At 44.3% G+C, this 19,018-nt stretch overlaps 3 protein-coding genes across 5 annotated transcripts in view; 1 reads left to right on the forward strand and 2 right to left on the reverse strand.

Annotated features, from left to right (window-relative positions):
* The window catches only part of LOC142805513 (uncharacterized), a 26,562-nt gene extending 23,125 nt beyond the window's left edge, over window positions 1–3,437 (reverse strand). Inside the window, exon 1 of the mRNA XM_075891191.1 lies at window positions 1,540–3,437. Coding sequence (XP_075747306.1) covers window positions 1,540–2,985 — 1,446 coding nt within the window. The 5' untranslated portion in view covers window positions 2,986–3,437. The remainder of the gene's footprint in view (window positions 1–1,539) is intronic.
* LOC142766922 (uncharacterized) lies at window positions 3,243–13,783 on the reverse strand. Its single transcript, XM_075868114.1, has 5 exons — window positions 13,637–13,783; window positions 13,477–13,539; window positions 9,124–9,267; window positions 8,110–8,135; window positions 3,243–3,260 (listed from the first exon to the last, which is right to left on the reverse strand). Exons 1-5 carry the CDS (start codon window positions 13,710–13,712, stop codon window positions 3,243–3,245), a joined length of 327 nt encoding a protein of 108 aa, XP_075724229.1. The 5' UTR covers window positions 13,713–13,783.
* Window positions 4,053–19,018, forward strand: part of LOC142805536 (ornithine decarboxylase-like) — a 72,513-nt gene continuing 57,547 nt past the window's right edge. The window contains exons 1-2 of one of the 3 annotated variants that reach the window (XM_075891198.1): window positions 4,053–4,113; window positions 17,606–17,695. The gene's annotated coding sequence lies outside the window, so the exon portion shown is untranslated. Of the gene's footprint in view, window positions 4,114–17,562; window positions 17,696–19,018 lie in introns of those variants that run through there. The other 2 variants (XM_075891193.1, XM_075891195.1) reach the window with 2 other exon arrangements.

Here is a 19,018-nt window from a genome sequence, read left to right on the forward strand (position 1 = left end):
CTTTCCTCCATGGCTGACGTTTTCTCTCGCTCCTTCGCCAATGCATTCTCCAGCTCTGCGATTTTCTCCATGAGCCCACTCTGGACCGCCATCATATTTTTCATTTTCTCCTCGAACTCGCACTGTCTACACTTGGCGTCATCTTCTGCTTTCTCTTCCGCACTAATTTCCACCTTCCTCCCTATCCCGCACTCTGAACACTTTACGGTCTTTTTGACCATGGCTAGCTCAGTTTACCGATGCCCACGTGTTAGAAAACTGTACTAAAATACACTGGTCTAAGCCAAAAAGAACCACAATAATAAATAAATACGCTACACTTCACAGCACCTGCGCATGCACGTGGTCGGTCTACGCGCAGGCCTCAGCCACGTGGTGGCTGGAGAAAAAAAAGACACAGTACAGAATACCAAAAAAAAAAAAACGTACACCGTACTAGACCTAATCAAGCTTTACGCTAGCGCCTTACGTTCTCATAACGCTACATACAGAGGCAAGCTGGAAACATGCAAAAACACTTATCTGTAGCTGTCATTCCGGAGCTCTCCAAAAACACGTCCGACCTCGACGAAGGCGCCTCAGCAACCGACTCTACATACAGGAGACGGTACCGCCATCTAGTGAACACTGCAAGAACTAAACTAGAGGTGGCTACATACAGGAGACGGTACCGCCATCTAGTGAACACTGCAAGAACTAAACTAGAGGTGGCTACATACAGGGGACGGTACCGCCATCTAGTGAACACTGCAAGAACTAAACTAGAGGTGGCTACATACAGGCTACAGGGGACGCACAGCCCACGCCCTAAGGAGCTTCGCCCCTAAAACGCCGCTGATTTCGTACAAGAAACTTAGCTTTAAGAGACGATTGCTTGACCTATATCCACAGTCTGCTCGTAAGAATGTTCACTTACGAAATATTCGTACTCACGATACCTGTACACATGTTTGCCAACTGGTGCCCCATCCCCTCATTTAAATTATCAGCTTAATATACTGGAATTCATACAAAATTATGACTTGCTTCCTTCTTTTAAATTTTCCTAGGTGCAATCATTCCGCATACATCATCTCGAAATTCAAATCCTTTAGTCGCATCATTCTGCTATTGTGCCAAGGGATCCACCAGCTATGACTTTTCCACAAACTCTATTAGTGTCTTCCGCATCTGCAATTAACAATTCTTTTTATCCTGCCTGGTGTTCACGACTCCTCTAATCTATCTCGCTATATCGACTGCAAGGATCCAGTAAGGTTTTTTATTCAATTGTTCGTGCCCTCTATGATTGTATAACATATGGTAGCAACACTGAAGGTCGGCTTTATTTTAACACATTGACTATACTCAAATTGCATGGAAAGCCCCGTCCCTCTTTGCCTTTTTGCATCGAAGTATGGTAGGCGAAACAAGTTCGTTTAACGTTAAAGTCGCGTGCACTGTACGAGCGGTCTTACTCACACATCCTTATTGGGCCTTACAAAAAGTGAAATTTTTCGTTAAAAGAAAGAACGAAAATGAAAAAGCGCAACCACTTACCACTCTGTCAGGCAGTTTCTTTAGCGACCTTATCCGCATATCGTCACCAAGTTTCGCGTGGCTCGAATTTTGTGCGTTTACCGCAGCTCGAGGTAGCACGGCGTTTTCATGCAACCCTTTCCGTTTTCTTTGTCTGCGCCGAATTCTGCGCACTCGCAAGATGGCACGTCCTTTTTTTCGGTGTCCTCGAGAACTAAGAAGATATCGGTACCGTGGGTGATCGAATGCGTTGTCCACAAGCGGGTAGCCCACGCCAGACCACACGCTTTCGTTGTAAGCGACATGAGGTCGGTGTTTTTCTACGTGGCGACCTGCGTTTCCCGCGCTTGAGCTTTCGTTAAGTAGCCTACTGGCACTTCCATGGCCAAGCACTACGTCAGTCGACTTGCTTCCATTTGAAGCGCGAAACGCACGTCTCTCAGAGGTGACGCCAGATTTCGAAAATGCCACAGAGGTGTCACGGATGACTCGTTGGGTGGACGTTTGAGAATTTACCTCTTTCCTCCCAAGTAAGAAATTTATTACAGGCGCTCTCGCGCCGACTGTCTTCTCGGCAGCGCTCTTAAGTCTATTTTCTACGTTTCTGACATTCGATGATTGCGTGTTTATATTGGTGTTCGACCCAAGCATAAAGGCATTCCAGTTCTTATTCGTTTTCTTTTGTGAGGCTTCTTTTAAGCTTTTGCTGGAGCTTGACGTTGCAGTGGAGCTTGTATTACCTCGTGCTCGGTGCGCTGTTTTGGTGACCCTGGTGTTCGCGGACTCGCGGCCTCCATTTTTGGAGCTGCGAGACCTCAACATGTTCAAACTACGGGTGCTATTCCGCTTAGAAACGTTATTTGGAGTCGTTTTCAATGTTACGAAGAATTTTACAGGCGTTCTCGAGCTTCCAGTGGCACGCCACGAGCCTTGTTTCCTTCTTGCAGTGTCATTACTTCTGTTCACGGACGAGTTTTTAATTTTATTCTCATGTCTTTTAGATGTGCCACGTTTTGTTGGCGTCTTGCCTATTGTATGTCTCAGCGCAAAGCTGCCCGTTTTGTTCATCGCGCTGTTTCTTGAGCGGGATGGCAAATGTTCTCTTCCATTGTGATGGCTTCCACCAAACGTAATTGAATTTGAACTCTTTCTTGCGCCATGGTTCTGGTGCCTTCGGTAAGCCGTTGCTGTGCTGCCGCTTTTCCGTAAAAAGGTTGCCGCTGTCGTTGACTTCTTGTTCACTGTGTAACTTCGCTTCATGTTATCTCTGTGATGCGTCTCGTGCCGCTTGGGTCTGACATGAATGTCGGATGTTGTTGAGGGTGAATGTTTCTTTGTGCTTTGGAACTTGTCTTTGCTTTGAAACTTTTTGTTCCCTGATCCAGTTGATTTAAACGCTCTTCTTTCAGCTCCATAGCCCCGCTTAACATCCCGTGCTCCACTTCCTTTATTGCCTGACGAAGTCATAGTTTGTGGGATCTTTCTTTGGTAAAAAGCTGGCCAACGAAAAAGTCCATCATTGGCGCGGACAAGCCTCGTGCTGGTGCTGTTCACCGTCGAGCTTGGCGCCTTCGGAGTGGACGTATTTCTTGATTTCTTAGTCGGATACGAAAATTCTTTCCGCCGTCCGAAATGCTTGTAGTGCGGCTGCTGGTTGGTCTCAGAAACCCTTCTGTTCTTTCCACTGTTTAAGGTCAGCCTTGTGCCTTCGTCTCTAGATGTCTTCACACCTTCTGCTGTTCCTATGAAAAACAAAAATAGAACGTAGCAATGACTGACGAGAGTCCTAACTGTTATTGACCACCAGTAGTGCGTCGAGACTATATATTATTGTCCCTATAGGCGTAACTAGCGAGACATTTATATGAATCGGGACGATCATTTGGTAGGTTCCTTCTAAACAAGCTCTACAGTACACAAATGCGTGCAAAAGGGGAATTCGTTCTAAATAACATTTCCGATCCCGCTCATACACTCGACCTGTACTGGCATACGTTCTGGTAAAGGTGCAGCGCAGCGCAGGCGAAGTACGAAGAAAGACAGGACACTAGTGTTGACTCATAACCCAAAAAATTTATAGCACGCGCAAACAACTCGGCTTGTAGTTGAGACATGTCATATGCACGTGCATGCCACTTCGTATCAACCACACGTGTGCCAATCGTGCTGCATCAGAAGGAAATCAAAATTTTAATGGCTTGTTGCTCTGTTTCTCTCGTTTATCCAGCAAGCATCATGTAACTTAAAAGTGTACATTTTTTTTCGCCCATGCAATAAATTTTTCAGTTGTGAGACAGCTCTCGTGTCCTCTCTTTCTTCTTTCTTCGTCACTGCCACGCTGCACGTTTACCCGAATATGTTAACTTATGAACTCGCTCAGCTTGCCGTGTTCATTCAGTACACGCTTATGTTCACGACGCAACCTCTGTTCGACATTCTTTATTGTCATGTAATTAGGACGGCGCACTCCGATGTTTATACTGTGTCATGGGCTGTCACTCGAAACGCTGTCACATGAAAGCAGTCAACCTTTGTGACCGCTGCAAAAAGCCGGCACCCTTCTCTGCAGGCGATTGTCAAGCCTCTCGACATTCTGTACGTATGCGTGTTATTTCCCTACAACGTGTTTGATAACTACATGACAAGTAATGACGCAAATGTGCACCATGTTCTTCCACAACTCCTGCATTTTCTAATATGGCTGCCATCGATGTTGCATTATTTTTTTACAGCATACTGCTATACTTTGGTTTGGCTATATTCGGAAAATTTTTACCCAACCGGGGCAAACAGTTCATGCCAAAGTGAAGGACGGTATTATAATGACCTAGATGTTACGCGAGATAAGTACGGCCTACCTGCTACATACGAGAACATGTGATTGGCTTAGAAGAACAACTAAAGCGAATGAATACTGTTCTGCGAAAATTTACGCGTTTGACGAGCACCAGGCTGGTGACGCTACGTTACCTTTTGCGACATTGGTGCGCAGACTTTCGCGTATGAAATATCTCTCTAGTCACTGCTTGCTTTCTTACATGATCGAGAACTTACATTGACACATGAATAGACGGAAAACTGTACTGAATGCATTCTACAACCTATTACCTGTGCAAGTCCCGCACCTCAAGTTGGCATACCTTATTATTTAGAGTAGTAAAATTGCACTATTACAAGTGCATCCTTAGGATCCTCTACTTTGCCCTAGATAGCCTGTTCTCTATAGACCCCAGCACAACGCGTTAGACTTACCGAAAAGCTGCTCTTCCAATATGCCAACTTTCCGTGCGACGATGGGACGGATGTAACTACGTATGCTTTATGTCGCAAAATAAGTCGGGGCACGCGAGCAACGACCGCAATCTGATATAACTGCATTGCCACGCCATCTGACGTGGTGAGTGCACATGCGCGTCCTTTCATTTTCCCATCCATATCCTTTTACTCACTCGCAGCGGGCTAGGCGATGGCAAGTACCGTTGCGCACTGGGTTCGAATCCCGGCTGCGGCGGCTGCATTACCGATGGAGGTGGAAATATTGTAGGCCCGTGTGCTCAGAGTTGGGTGCACGTTAAGGTGGTCGAAATTTTCGGAGCCCTCCACTATGGCGTCTCTCATAATCATATGGTGGTTTTGGGACGTTAAACCCCACATATCAATCAACCAATCAATCAATCAATCAACCATTGCACACTAGGCGTCGCTTTCTTTCTTCGATCCGTGATGAGCTCAATTCGACAGGAGCATGGCGGCAGTGAAATGCACAGTGCTCAACTCGGCTGTGTATAACGACGGAGCGTCGTGCGCGGAACAGCATGGGCGACATCTGCAGTCGCAAATACGCCACGTCTGAGCATGCGCGGTGCCAATGCAGTTTCCACTCTTCTTTATCTCCGCGGCCGTGATGGCTGCTTTGGCTATCGAAGCGCTGTCAGCATTACAAAATCGAAATAAAATAACAAAAAAGAAATATTCTCGCTTCGTGATATCATATCACAGCGACAACGGCTTTACTTCGTTTTTCTTTCTTGTTTTTTTTTTTCTTTTTTCGCGAATTCGCTAAGAGCGCTTTCGATGGCCAAAGCAGTTGTTGCATCCGCGGCGATAAACAGGGATCAGCATTGCGATTGATTGATATGTGGGGCTTAACGTCCCAAAACCACTATTTGATTATGAGAGACGCCGTAGTGGAGGGCTCCGGAAATTTTGACCACCTTAACGTGCACCCAAATCTGATCACAGGAGCCTACAACATTTCCGCTTCCATCAGAAATGCAGCCGCCGCAGCCGGGATTCGATCCCGCGACCTGCGGGAGCATTGCGAGCAAGGCACATATCACTGGCGCCACGCATGCTCAGATGTGGCGTATTTGCGACTGCAGATGTCACCCGGGCTGTTTCGTGTACGACTGCTCCGTCGTAATAGACAGCCGAGTTGAGCAGTGTACGCGACTCCCTTTACAGACCACGCAGAGCAGCGTTTCATCCGCTAGTGTTAAAAGCACCTTTCGCGGAAATTCAGGTGTCGGTGTCTACGTGAGCGTCGTCAGTAGAGCGTGAAAATTCAGTGTTGTCGGCGAGCAAGAACACAGGGGAGATGTAAATAAATAAAACATAATGAATTTTCATTGATTTGATTGATATCTGGGGTTTAACGCCCCAAAACCGCCATATGATTATGAGAGACGCCATAGTGGAGGGCTCCAGAAATTTACACCACCTGGGGTTCTTTAACGTGCACCCAAATCTGAGCACACGGGCCTACAACGTTTCCGCCTCCATCGGAAATGCAGCCGCCGCAGCCGGGATTCGATCCCGTGACCTGCGGGTCAGCAGCCGAGTACCTTAGCCGCTAGACCACCGCGGCGGGGCTAAAACATAATGAAGAATACTAGTCATCGTGGGGATCGAAGCAACGCGCTTTGCGTGGCAAGAAGGGGTTCAGTGTTACGCGCACAAGAGTTCTTTTCCCCTAGGTGCTTGTAAAGAAAGCACGTAATGATGTGTGGGGTACCGGATCGCCTCTGAGACATGTGCGATCGTTTTTAATCAGAACATAGCAAGTCACATACACTTCAGCCTCACTGTGCGCCGCCGCGGTGGTCTAGTGGCTAAGGTACACGGTTGCTGACCCGCAGGTCGCGGGATCGAATCCCGGCTGCGGTGGCTGCATTTCCGATGGAGGCGGAAATGTTGTAGGCCCGTGTGCACAGATTTGGGCGCACGTTAGAGCCCCACGTGGTCGAAATTTCCGGAGCCCTTCACTACTGTGTCTCTCATAATCATATGGTGGTTTTGGGACGTTAAACCCCACGTATCAATCAATCAATCAGCGTCACTGTGCACCCATCGAATTGAGTTCTTCATGGATCGAAGAAAGAAAGCGACGCGTGGCGCACAACGCTACATGTATTAACTTGGCCCACTGCGACGGAGTAAAATTATATGGAAGGGAAAATGAATAGACGCCCTAGCGAACTCACCACGTCAGATGCTACCGCGATGCAGTTTTATGAGATGGCGGTCGTCTCTCGCCCACCCTGACTTATTTTGCAGATGGGTGTACCTTATAATACTTGCTTCCGTGCAGCAAAATTGTGCTTTCATTATAGTGTGAGGTGGTATTATGAGTCACTAATTTCGCGGTTGTGGAAGATATTGAAGTTCGTGATATATACCAAAGCATTAAAAGTTTTACCGTAGGAATTGGTTCGCAGATGTCTAGTTGCGGTCCGGCTTTGGGGGTCCACGAATATACCGTACGTAAAACACTTGTTTGTACCTTTTCCCCCGGACTTATAGTGCACTAATGAGTTTATGCAAAAAGAGTATGAACTTTCGCTACCGAAAAAGTGTCGAATTTATGAAGATGTTTCAATTACTTCTGTACTTGTTTTATTCATCCTAGAAATAAGGTGAACGCGAATATCACCTGCCAAGGGGCCATTCATTTTCGAAAATTTTTCTGTATTGATAAAGTCTGGTCAACATTATGAGCTTTGTCTGAAAGTAAACTTATGACTTCGTATGTAATGATACATATTGTCTGGATAATCTTTATCGTGGTATAGGGACCTAGAAAGCTAAACAATTGCGGTGAATGGTCATGATAGGCTCTCAGGACGGAGGAAATCACTGGTGGTGACGTCGCGTATGCCTATTTATTGACCTCGTCCAATAACTTTCATAATGTGTCGTCACATTTTTGTGGTTCACTTCGGAACTCTCTGCGTTATACGTATTATGTTTAACACGTCGTAAAAAAAATTCCCACCGATGTGATCGGATGCTCCCTCTCTGTTATACTTTGAGGAAAGCCATACGCTACCTTTGTAACGACCTTAAAAATAGAAAAATTTGAACGACGAAATATGTTACTTTTTTAGCTTCTCAAAGATCTTGAAGAGCTAATCGCACATAGTAAAATACGGAAAGATGGGCGCGTTCGGACAGACTCACGGGAAAGAACACAATGCTGCTTTACGGGTCACACCGTAATCGACAGTGAACATGCCGAAGCCGGATAGATTCTGGGTAGCTGATTAGTTAATAAATGCAACGACTCTCTATGCGTACTTTTGTAAGGCATACTGTGCAGTTTACTTCAGCTTCTGTATCTGCACATAACAGAAATTAGGAGTCGCAGAACGATATAATAAAACACACAGAAGTTCAAAAGCACAAAGTTCTGTTCTTTTTTTTCTTTTTTTCTTTCCAAGAAAATGCTTTATGCAGGAATCCACCTAGCCTTGAAGAACGTCGTTTCCGTAACATATGTGATCTGAGCTCTACGTACGTGTGAAGCGCAGAGAAATTCAGGAAAAAGCTTGCTCGCACCACTCCGAGAAAGAGCTTCGGAGAAAACCCGTATACAGGGGTGATGTTAGACAATGATTCACGTTAGCGGACGGAGTAACAACATAGAACACCTGTAACAGTGCGTGACCGAAGCGAAGGAGCGAACGAGGTGCCACATTATCTGGACTGCGAAACTGGTGGGTGCTTTAAAGCTTCCCAGTCCTTACAATGGGGTTCAGCCAAAATTCATAACCATCGTCTGCCGCAGCACACAGCCGCGTATTGCCTTACAGACGCGTGGTAGTTACTTTACTACTATACTTATAGTAGGCCCTGAATGAGAGCTTTCAGTCGCCAATGTCACGCACACAGACGATTGATCTCTCGTGGTACGATTGAGTCCTCCATCGAGAAGTGAAGCATGGCAATCGAATAAGAAGCTGATGCGAACCTACAGAGCCCGATGACGGTATGACGTTGCCCTGTTAGACGTGAAGCTTAATTGGCCTTCTATAGTTTAAACACCAATTTGTGTTTTATGCCAGGGTCCATCAAGAATTAAAGCACGTCCAGCCCAGTGGTTGGTGCCCTGGCAAGCATCGGAGGTGGTTATGGAGTGCCTCTTGTTACTCTAATAGTTGCGTACTCCATGTGCAACTACAATTTTTAAACGTCCTAAAATGTCTGTTTAGATTCTACGCGTGAAGAAAGTCGGCTGAAGACTAACTACAAGTTGGCTAACAGCAATGTATTGAAGCAGGAACATCAGCTCTGTATGTATTGACAAGTATAGTCCACAGGGCTTACCCATCGAATTTACGGAGTAATGATGGTACCCAGAATTCGCAGTCTTTCTTTCTCCCCTTGCGTCGTCGTCGTCGTCGTCAAGCTCCGTGTAGGTCCACTCATGGTGCTCTTCCCAGTCGTCACCTTCACCATCCGAGCTCCTGTCTGTCATTAAGATGAGTGTTAGCAAGATATAGACTACAATTATGGAAAAAAATAACGTCCGGTGCTAGTTTAGACTGACGAAATTGCCTATATTCTTACTTAGGGTGAGAGCTAGGATAAAAATCTGATAAACAATGACGTCACTCAGAGGCCAGGCCGTATTAAGTTAGTATTATTAGTACAGTAACGTTACAAACCAGTAACATGCTGGGTTCTCTCTCGTTGTTGTCTTGTCCACCGATATTGTGTGTGTTTGTGAGTTCTCCGTTCGATGATGCATCACCAAAAAGTCCGATTTTTTAATTGTTGCAACTTATCTTGTCTACTGCTGGGGTTTGTGCGACTGGGCTTTAGAGACGAGGAGCAGAATCATGCAGCTAAGTGCGCATGAAAATGAGGTGCACAAAATAAATTTGTAATTTTTAAATTAAACAATAAATAAATTGCTCCGTGCAAGGTTGATACCATAACTGCATGCTACATATCCAGAACAGATTGAACCTGCCAAGTAAAGGGTTCGGACCATGAGGGGGGGGGGGAGGGGATAGGAAAAACCTATGGCCTCCCGTTAACTAGTGCCTCTGGGTGACACTTGGGTGGAAACAATAAGGCTGCTGCTCTGACGTAACCCGCGGTAGAATCAAGTATCTCGTAGTTAGCTCATTCTAAAATGCTGCCAGTAGTCTGTTGAAAAAAAGCTACAAGGACCGACCCAGCAAGATGCCTCAGAGCAGTGGCGATTCTGCCCACACATTTTCTGTTACACATGTTTCGCTCACATAGTGAATGTTGTGCGGGTGACAGATGCGACAGGATGTACGTCAAGTGCCGGCAAACCGAAAACAAGTTTTTGACACGAGGTGGAAAAAAGACCCAAACTGCTTAAGTAAACCTTTTATTATCAATCATCATCATCATCATCATCATCATCATCCAGACTACACCCACTGCAGGGCAAGGGCATCTTCCATGATCCGCTGAAGAAACCAGTCTTGTTCTTTCTTCTGTTACGTTATACCTGCAAATCTTTTAATCCTATCAGCCCACCCAACTTTCCTCCTCCCGTTCGTGCGTTTGCCTTCTGTGGGAGTCCAGTCAGTTACCCTTAATGACCAATGGTTATCCTGCTTACGCGCTACGAGCCCGGCCCATGTCTATTTCTTCTTTTTGAATTCGACTATGATATCTTCAACGCCGGTTTGTTCCCTGGCCCGCTCTGCTCACTTCTTATCGCTTAAGGTTACACCTACCATTTTCTTTTCCATTGCTCGCTACGTCGTGCTCAATTTAGGCTGAACTCTCTTTGTAAGCCTCCGGACCTCTGCTCCGTAGGTAAGTACTGGCAAGATGCGTTTGTTATACACCTCCCTCTTGAGGGGTTGTGGTAGATTACCGTTGATGATTTCAAAATGCTTGCCGAACGTCATCCATCCCATCCTTATTCTTCCAGTTATTTCACTATCATGGTCCGGATCCGCAGTTACTACCTGTCCTAAGTAGACATATTCCTCTACAACTTCTAGTGTTTCTCTATCTATCGCAAAGCGCTGTTTTCTGGTGAACCTGTTGCACATTACTTCAGTTTTATGCATAATATTTTCAGACCTACTATTCTGCTTTCCGTGTCAGTTCTGTAATCATGAGCTGTCCTGTGACTTACTCAGCGTCCTCTGACTTACTCATCAAGTCACTGTCATCAGCTAATCCCAAGTTACTAAGATACTTTCCATTAACTCTTATCCATAACGTTTCCCAATCTAGGGCCCTGAAAACCTCCTCTAAACACGCGATAAATAGCGATGAAGAGATCGTGTCTCCCTGTCTTACACCCTTCTTTATTGTAATTTTGGCATTTTCTTTATGGAGAACAATGGTGGCTGTGGATTCACTGTAGATTTCTTCCAGGATGTTTATGTAGGGTTCGTTGATGCCACGATTCCGTAGTGCATGCGTCCTTGCCAATGCCTCGACTGAGTCAAATGCCTTGTCGTAATCTATGAAGGCTGTGCATAGGGGTTGGTTGTATTCCGAGCATTTCTCTATCACTTGAGTGATAGTATGAATATGTGGTTTATTTTGGAGTAGCCTGTACGAAATCCTGCTTGGTCCTTTGGTTGATTCAACTATTATGTCCCTCTGAGTTTATTTGCTATTATTTTTGTAAATAGCTTGCAGAGAACGGGCAGTAAGCTGATAGACCTGTTATTTTTCATGTCCTTGACGTCTCCTTTCCTATGAATTAGGATGATGCCGGCGTTCTTCCAAGATTCTGGTACTCTTCTTGTCAAAAGACACTTCGAATTTAGGGTGACCAGTTCTTCTTCCACAACTTCTCCGCCATCTTTCAGCAGGTCCATTGTTACCTTCGCCTTAAAAGCGGCTTTGCCTCTTTGAATTCCTTCTATTGTTTCCACTACTTCTCTTGTAGCTATTGGTAGGATGTCGAATTTCTCCGAGCTATTATTGCTTCTTACGAAATCATCATGGTTGTTTCGGCTTCTGTACAACTCTCTGTAGAACTCCTCCGCACCTCAACCATCCTATCCATATTAGTTATAACATTGCCTTTCTTGTCTCTTATTGCACACATTCGTTTTTTGCCCTTGCACACGTCTGCTTTCACAGCTTTTAGACTTTTACCACTTTTTACAGCTCGCTTGATTCATTTCTTGTTATACCTTTTAATGTCGGCTACCTTACGTATATAAATGAACTTCGAAAGCTCCACTGGCTCTATTTTTGGTTGCATTTGAGGCTGTCATGGTTTGTCGTCTCTTAATGAGATTTTTCGTCCTCAGGGATAGTTTGTCAGTGTATTGTCTATCGACTGCACCTCCAACTTCCATTGCACATTATTGATAATATTAGTACAATTATCATTCATTGTGTCAACGCTAACGTCTTACCTCATTTAGAGCTGCGGATTAGTTTTGAAGCAAAACTCTGAATTCCTGTACTTTCTCTCACACCGCTAGCTCATTAATAGGCTTTTGCGTATCAGTTTATGCCTTTGCTTTTTTAAGTATAGTTAATAGCGAGCCCCGGCTATTCTACGGTCACTGCATCAAATCTTGCCGATACTTCTACATCCTGTACAATGCCTGGGTACTAACACAGAATAAAATCTATTTAATTTTTAGTTTCACGATTAAGACTCCGCCACATCCACTTACGGTTAGCCCGCTTTCTGTAAAAGGTAATGGAGATCCGTAAATTATTACTTTCCGCAAACTCTACTAACGACTCTCCTCTGGCACTTCTATAACCGATGCCATATTCCCCCCCCTGCATGATGTCCGGCCTGTTTCTTGCCTACTTTGGCATTAATGTCACCTATCAGATATAGTATACTGCATTTACTTTATTAATTGCGAACTCTACGTCTTCGTAGAAGCATTCCACCAAGTGATATCCATGGCTAGATGTAGGCGCGTAGGACTGTACCACCTTCATCTTGTACCTTTTGTTAAACTTAATTTTGTTCTCACTTTAAAAACAAAAACAATAGGGCATAACATAACGCAGGCCGTTGACCTGTTTCCGATGAGCGTCCAAGTGACATGTATGCAAATTGTTACCCAGATCAATACGCTGTTTTAAGAGATTACGAAAACACAGGGACAGCTGTGGTGAATGATTAACTTCCAGTCTCAATATGAAGGAAAAAATCAGACAGGTAATTCATACAGCCTTTAAAGCAAGGACCGTGTGGGACGTCTGAGCACATCCGCTCACATATGGCTATTGGACCATTTTATTTGTGCGTCCGCAGAGTAGTTATGGACACCCGACTAGGACTTTTTATTCAGGCTAAACCTTGGCTGAAGCCACAAGCAACTATTATACAAATGGCCAGTGACAAGAATGCTGGTTGATGGCGAAAGCTCCTTTACAGTGTGTCAAAGTAGCGTTTTTTCACTAATAAAGCAAAATATTCACGTTCATACTCAGTTAATTTTCAAAATAATCACGTGTCTGAGGTGGTAGAAAGGAAGAAGACGTGAGTTCGTGAAGTAATGAGGTGAACACTAAGGCTTTTCCTTCTGACACTTACTAGGGGGAGCAGCTTACAATTTTCATCGGCGTTTTTTTTTTTGCGTAACGGAGTATGAGCTTTTCAACAGCCTTTTTATCGCACGTTTCTCGCCCGTGATAAACAAGAAATAATTCATCAACATGAGCAATCGTAAATAACGTGAGAGACTGTACCTGAAAACTTTCCCGGCTCAGGTGTGACATCAGAATAAGGCTTCCTCTCCGAAACGTATTTAGCTGGAAAAAAAAGAGGGGGGGGGGGGGGGAATGAAGATGCCACTTGCAGATTTGCAACAGAAGCAAGCTTTATGTCATTCCGCAGTTTTCCACTCACAGGCTAATGAGACTTGGTTGCGGCAACTGAGAGCAGCAAACAGTAGCAGAAACAGGCCAGTCGTGAACCCGGACATTACTGCTTCAGGCTGCACGTTGGTGCAGCGAAAGCCGCTGCAGGTCTCTTCGTCGTTTCCAGTGAATAGTAGGGGCTACCTGCGACTGCGCTATGTAAGGCGTAAAAGTTTCCTACAATTAACTAGAGGGGATTCTGGCGCAGCGATCATCCAGCGACCATGGGCGCTATGGGTATATGATATGGATTTGCCTAGTCTTCGTGATCGCGGGTGGCGAACGCAAATGTGCATTCGTTTATTGCTGTCTAGGTTTTGTTTTGAAGTAAATAACGACCCGTTTTGAACTCCGTGAGCTCATTTCAAATGGTGATCCTAAAAGGTGAAGGGGGTGAAGCGTAACTGTCGAGCATTTGCCGATTGTTTTGTGACAAAGCAGCTTCAAGCCACATCAAGCTAGAAGCAGCGTAATGTACGAAGACTTGGCAAGTCCATGCTCTACCCCTAATTCTCATGCTCGATGAAGCACCATGCGTTAAAGCTCCTATAGACACTGGCTCCGGAATTCCATCTATTGTATATTTAGAAAACTATGATGTAAGGTGTGCCAGAAAGCAAAAAGGGCGTGACAAATTTCCGGTCACTGTGTTTCGCTAGAGCCGTCCTCTTGAAAAGCAGTATTGCTTTCTTCAAAAAGATAGGACCACTTGTTGCAATATACACCTCCTGTCACACTATGTGACACCTCATGTGACACCTCATGTGACATCTGATGTGACACCTCATGTGACACCACTTGTGGTGGCACTGCCCTGGTTAAAAGGTTTACACGTCTCTACAAATTTCCATTTTTATCCTAATATGTGCTTTATTTGTAGAAGAGAAAAAAAATTAAAGAGGACTTCAATGAAGTTTGTGCTTCTATCACTTAGTGTTTGACGCATCGTTTTCTTTTTTTCTGTTCATGTTTAGGTAGTCCGGCACGTTTGATTGGAGCGTTCCGGGTATTAACAATATACTCAAGCAAGAAACCCCATAAAGACAAAATTAACGTTATCGTCAAGAGAATCTTTGTTGATATGATTGCACATCCCAAACGAAAGCTGTTGATGATTTTCTTTCGATAAGATGAAACCAGTCCAGAATAGACTCTTCTAGACTCCAAGCCAACTGACTTGAGGTTCAACTATGGCAACTTCTACATAAAGCTTAGGTTAAAGGTTTAAAGGACTACAAAAGCACACCTTTGACTCGAACGTGGAAAGCTTAAAACTTTCGCATTGATTGACCCAATCAAACATGAGAACCACCTTCAATTCAGCGGTCACTAATAGCGTCGTAAATTTAGGCTGAGCTCTTCCGGTCTCCTAGTTAAAGCAATGCAAAGTTCAGCAGCCATCTTACCGTCTGGTCGTCAGGAAACGTTCTGATACATCGGTGAAAAAGAAATAAAGAAAGGACGCGAGCATTCCCTTCATCGCCACCTGGTTTCTCAAGGCAAGCTCATTTACTGCTGAACAAACCTTGACAAAGAAGCTTTTGTGTAGCGGAGGCTAAGATCATTGCTGACTTTCTGTTTAAGTAGCGTGGCCCACCGAGGGCACCTGCATAAAACCAAATCTCGCTCCCTGCATACCAGACCCGTGCCAGCTTCCGGTTGAAGCAACTAATAATGAGTAGCACATGCAGAGAGTACAACAGAACTATGATTTGGTTGGCAGCCGTAATCAGACCTCCATTCACGATCACACCTGTTGAGCTTTCCTGGGAGACAACTGAGCTGTCTTCATACGAGGCGAGCCTTCACGTGTGAAGCTTTTGAACCTGTCCCTTTTGTACATCTGATTCCTTTTCGGTCATCCCGTAACCACTGCCTGTAACCCCATTGATTCTGTTGCCTGCCTTTTAGCCATTTTTTTTTCACAAGCTTGGCGCTTCAATGCAACATTACGATGCAGCCTGTTTATTTATTTCTCTCTCTCGATCTCTTTGTGTTTCTTTCTCTTTCTCGCTATTTCTATCTTTCTTTCTCTATCTTCGATTTGTTTCTTCCTCTCAGTATATCTTCCTCCTTTCTTTTTTTTCTCTCTTTCTCTCGCTTTCCCTGTCAGTGGCGAATTCCTAGATCGGCGTGGGTGGACAACCGTGGTCCTCAGCTCCGACCCTCAAATAGAAGCGCGTCCTTTAGGGGGCGTTGGCTTGTTACGGCAGGCAGACGAATGGCCAGGGCCCATGGCATCATGGCCAAACCCTGGCTTGAGTCCTCCCCCCCTCTCCCTCTGACAGGCGGACGGCAATCTTTCTACCAAGTAAATAAAGTTTGTTTGCCATCATCATCTATTTCTGTTACCATCTTTCTCTGATTCTGTCTCTTTCTCTCCCTCTTCCTCTTTCAGTCATTCATTTTTTTCCATTTCTGTCTTTCTTTTTCTACATTATGGTTTACTCTATCTCGTCCACCTTTTTGTTCTCCTCGGCCACACTGTCCTTTGTCACCCCTTAGCTACTTCAGCAATCAAAAAAGAGAATTAGTTTAACTTCCTTAATCGCGGTATTAAGTGAGGACTTTAGCCATCATTTATGCCTCCGGCTACAGAACAACCAACTGAGAAAGCATCGAACAAATGCTGAATTTCCCTGCATTTTTAGTATTTTGGACACATTATATGAAACAACCGGTAGGCGCTACCTACTTAGAAAATCCAGCATATTCTCATAGATGATAGCAGGTTCATACGAATATACGAGAGCCAGGTTTTCTAGGAGTGGTAGGCCTAAAACGCCCTAGCATTCACAATTACTTCTCGACTTTTAACGCGTGCTATCGCTGAAGTAAGCCTATAGACACTAATGAAGTCGGACGTGTACTCTGACGAGGACGCCATTCACCAGACCGAAGCGGGCTCATGAGTGTCATGTTTATTTTTCACGAAACCAAAGAATCCATCCGGGCCATCCATCCAGTTGGTCATAAAAAATCTAACCACTGGGAAATAAATCGAGGACACTGCGTACAACCTGGCCTATCGTATCTGCCATTTCCCACTCCACGAAAGTATGCGGCGAGGGTTAACATGGAAAGCTAATGAACAAATGCGGTGTCGATCTCGCCAGCGTGAAAGTGCGCGTGTCAAAGTGACATGTTAAATAAATCATCTACAGCCACAAGCGGCTGCACAGACGTTTGACTTTCTAGAAGCGCTTCAGGCAACTTTCGTCTGCTCATTGTTTTGTAACACGCATCATCTAGTCAAACATATACATATTTCCCTTTTCAATTATATCTGAGCTGATTATTTGTGCCTTGTGTCGAGTTCCTTTCTCTCTCTTTTCGTTTTTTTCTTCAGCACCATCCGGAAATAAGTTTTCAGCTTGCCCACCAGTATATATTTCTTGGGCTTGTTTTGCATTGAAATAATACTGTGAAGTCTATTTTTTATATATACATGGCAATATATACCCTCTACTTCTATTTTTTTTTAGAAAACACAAATTGTTGGGTGACTATGTCATGGCCACTTGAATTACTTTTGCGGCAAGATTGGTAGAATACTGGGTTTGCTTTTTCGATTAAATCGTGAGGCATGTGGGACGGAATGACGACAACGCCGTCGTAAATGCACCGCATCACGTTGATCGTGATGTAGCTGCAGGTATGAGCGAGACGTGTGTACTAAAGAAAATTCTGTAATTCTGATTCCCTACTCTAATGTCCTTATAAAGTTCACTGTCATTTTGTGTGACTGACTAAAGGAACTGGAAAATGATTCAGAGATTTTTTTTCTTTTAATCTTACACTGCCGGCCGGTGGTTCACACTTAGCAGCTGCGAGTGCGTCAAACATGTATGCGACATTTGGCGCTTAGCTCACGTGCCTCGACAGATTAGAAAAGTTTCATTAGATCTGGCCAAGTTATTGTGTTTCAACCGTCAGCTTGTAAGCGTCTATAATGCAGGAAGCTGAACGGTCAGCTACAGCGCTATAAAGCTGCCGGCGTCACCAGCAGCCGCCTCTTGGACCGACAAGTTGGAAAGTGCCCTTCAAGGTAAGCTTCATAAATAATCCGTGCGTGGAAGATTGCTCAAGCGTGTGTTCCAGCAAAGCTTTCTGGCCGACTGTCTGAACCATTTCATTCGTCTACAGACTGTCTCTTTCGTTGGTTTACGTTGGGGTAGTTTTACGTGTAAGTGTGTTTTCTAGTAAAAACCTTTTGTCGACTATTTCAACCGTTTGACTGAACCAAGTGACCTCCTCGTCTGCAGTATTTCTTACGTTTACGTAGAAGTCGTTTTCCGTGAAAAAGTTCGTAATTAGGCGTATTTTTATTAAATATTTTTAGCAGACAATCTAACTCTTTCACTGGACTAGATGTATTCATAGTCTGTAACATTTGTTAGTTTTCACTGAAGTACTTTCGGCCCATAATAGTGAGAAATGGCTCAACTGTACGCGAGAACAAAGCGAGTAGACACCATGGTATGCCTTTTTTTATCGCAAAGCATATTTTTTGTCTACGTGGCAGGCACTCTTAGCATCTATCTATCTATCTATCTATCTATCTATCTATCTATCTATCTATCTATCTATCTATCTATCTATCTATCTATCTATCTATCTATCTATCTATCTATCTATCTATCTATCTATCTATCTTTCTATCTTTCTATCTATTTCTATCTATCTATCTATCTATCTATCTATCTATCTATCTATCTATCTATCTATCTATCTATCTATCTATCTATCCGCTTACGTCTGGGTGCTCTCGTGATCAGCCCCTTAACCTGGGATGAGCCAAAGTCTCACGAGTATGACTCGCTTGTCTTGACATGAAGAAGCATCCATTTAAGGTACACGTAAATAAGTGCTGCACCAACACTTTCCATTGTTTTTTCGTCCTACGCACATCAAATGATTGGAACTACTTTCGCGCCGACATAGTTTTCATTTCAAATCATGACGTGTTTTTTCTACGATACAAAATTACTTACGTGGTGACACGTAAATAGTGTATTGTATATACCTTTTGTGCTTTCTTTGGCATATGTTTCTGATCATACTTACACTTGCATTAAATTAAATTGCCTAACACGAAATCTTATGTTTTGTAAATTTTAATATTTTGATGGTACTTTGCTCTTTTTATAGTTTATTTTATTTACCCCACTCCCTTCACTAAGTCAATATGCGATTGAGGGTGAAATAAATGAAATGCAGTAAATGAAATGGACGAGGCTAAAGCTGCAGGCACCGAGATGAGTGCGCGGCTGGCGAGAAAGAGAGTGACTTCAGCGGGCTCTGCGAGGAGAGCGTTACGCCAACGCGCAGCAGTGGCATGACCTACTTGCACCGCGCCAATACCTGGGAC

This window comes from Rhipicephalus microplus, chromosome 1 (genome assembly GCF_043290135.1).
Source record: "Rhipicephalus microplus isolate Deutch F79 chromosome 1, USDA_Rmic, whole genome shotgun sequence".
NCBI classification, from domain to species: domain Eukaryota; kingdom Metazoa; phylum Arthropoda; class Arachnida; order Ixodida; family Ixodidae; genus Rhipicephalus; species Rhipicephalus microplus.

Coding starts and splice junctions, on each gene's coding strand:
- LOC142766922 (XM_075868114.1), bottom strand. CDS start 13,712: ATGTCCGGGTTCACGACTGGCCTGTTTCTGCTACTGTTTGCTGCTCTC. Junction 9,268..13,476: donor TGAGCCGGGAAAGTTTTCAG/GTACAGTCTCTC, acceptor TCTTAATGACAG/ACAGGAGCTCGGATGGTGAA. Junction 8,136..9,123: donor TTACTCCGTAAATTCGATGG/GTAAGCCCTGTG, acceptor TGTTATGTGCAG/ATACAGAAGCTGAAGTAAAC.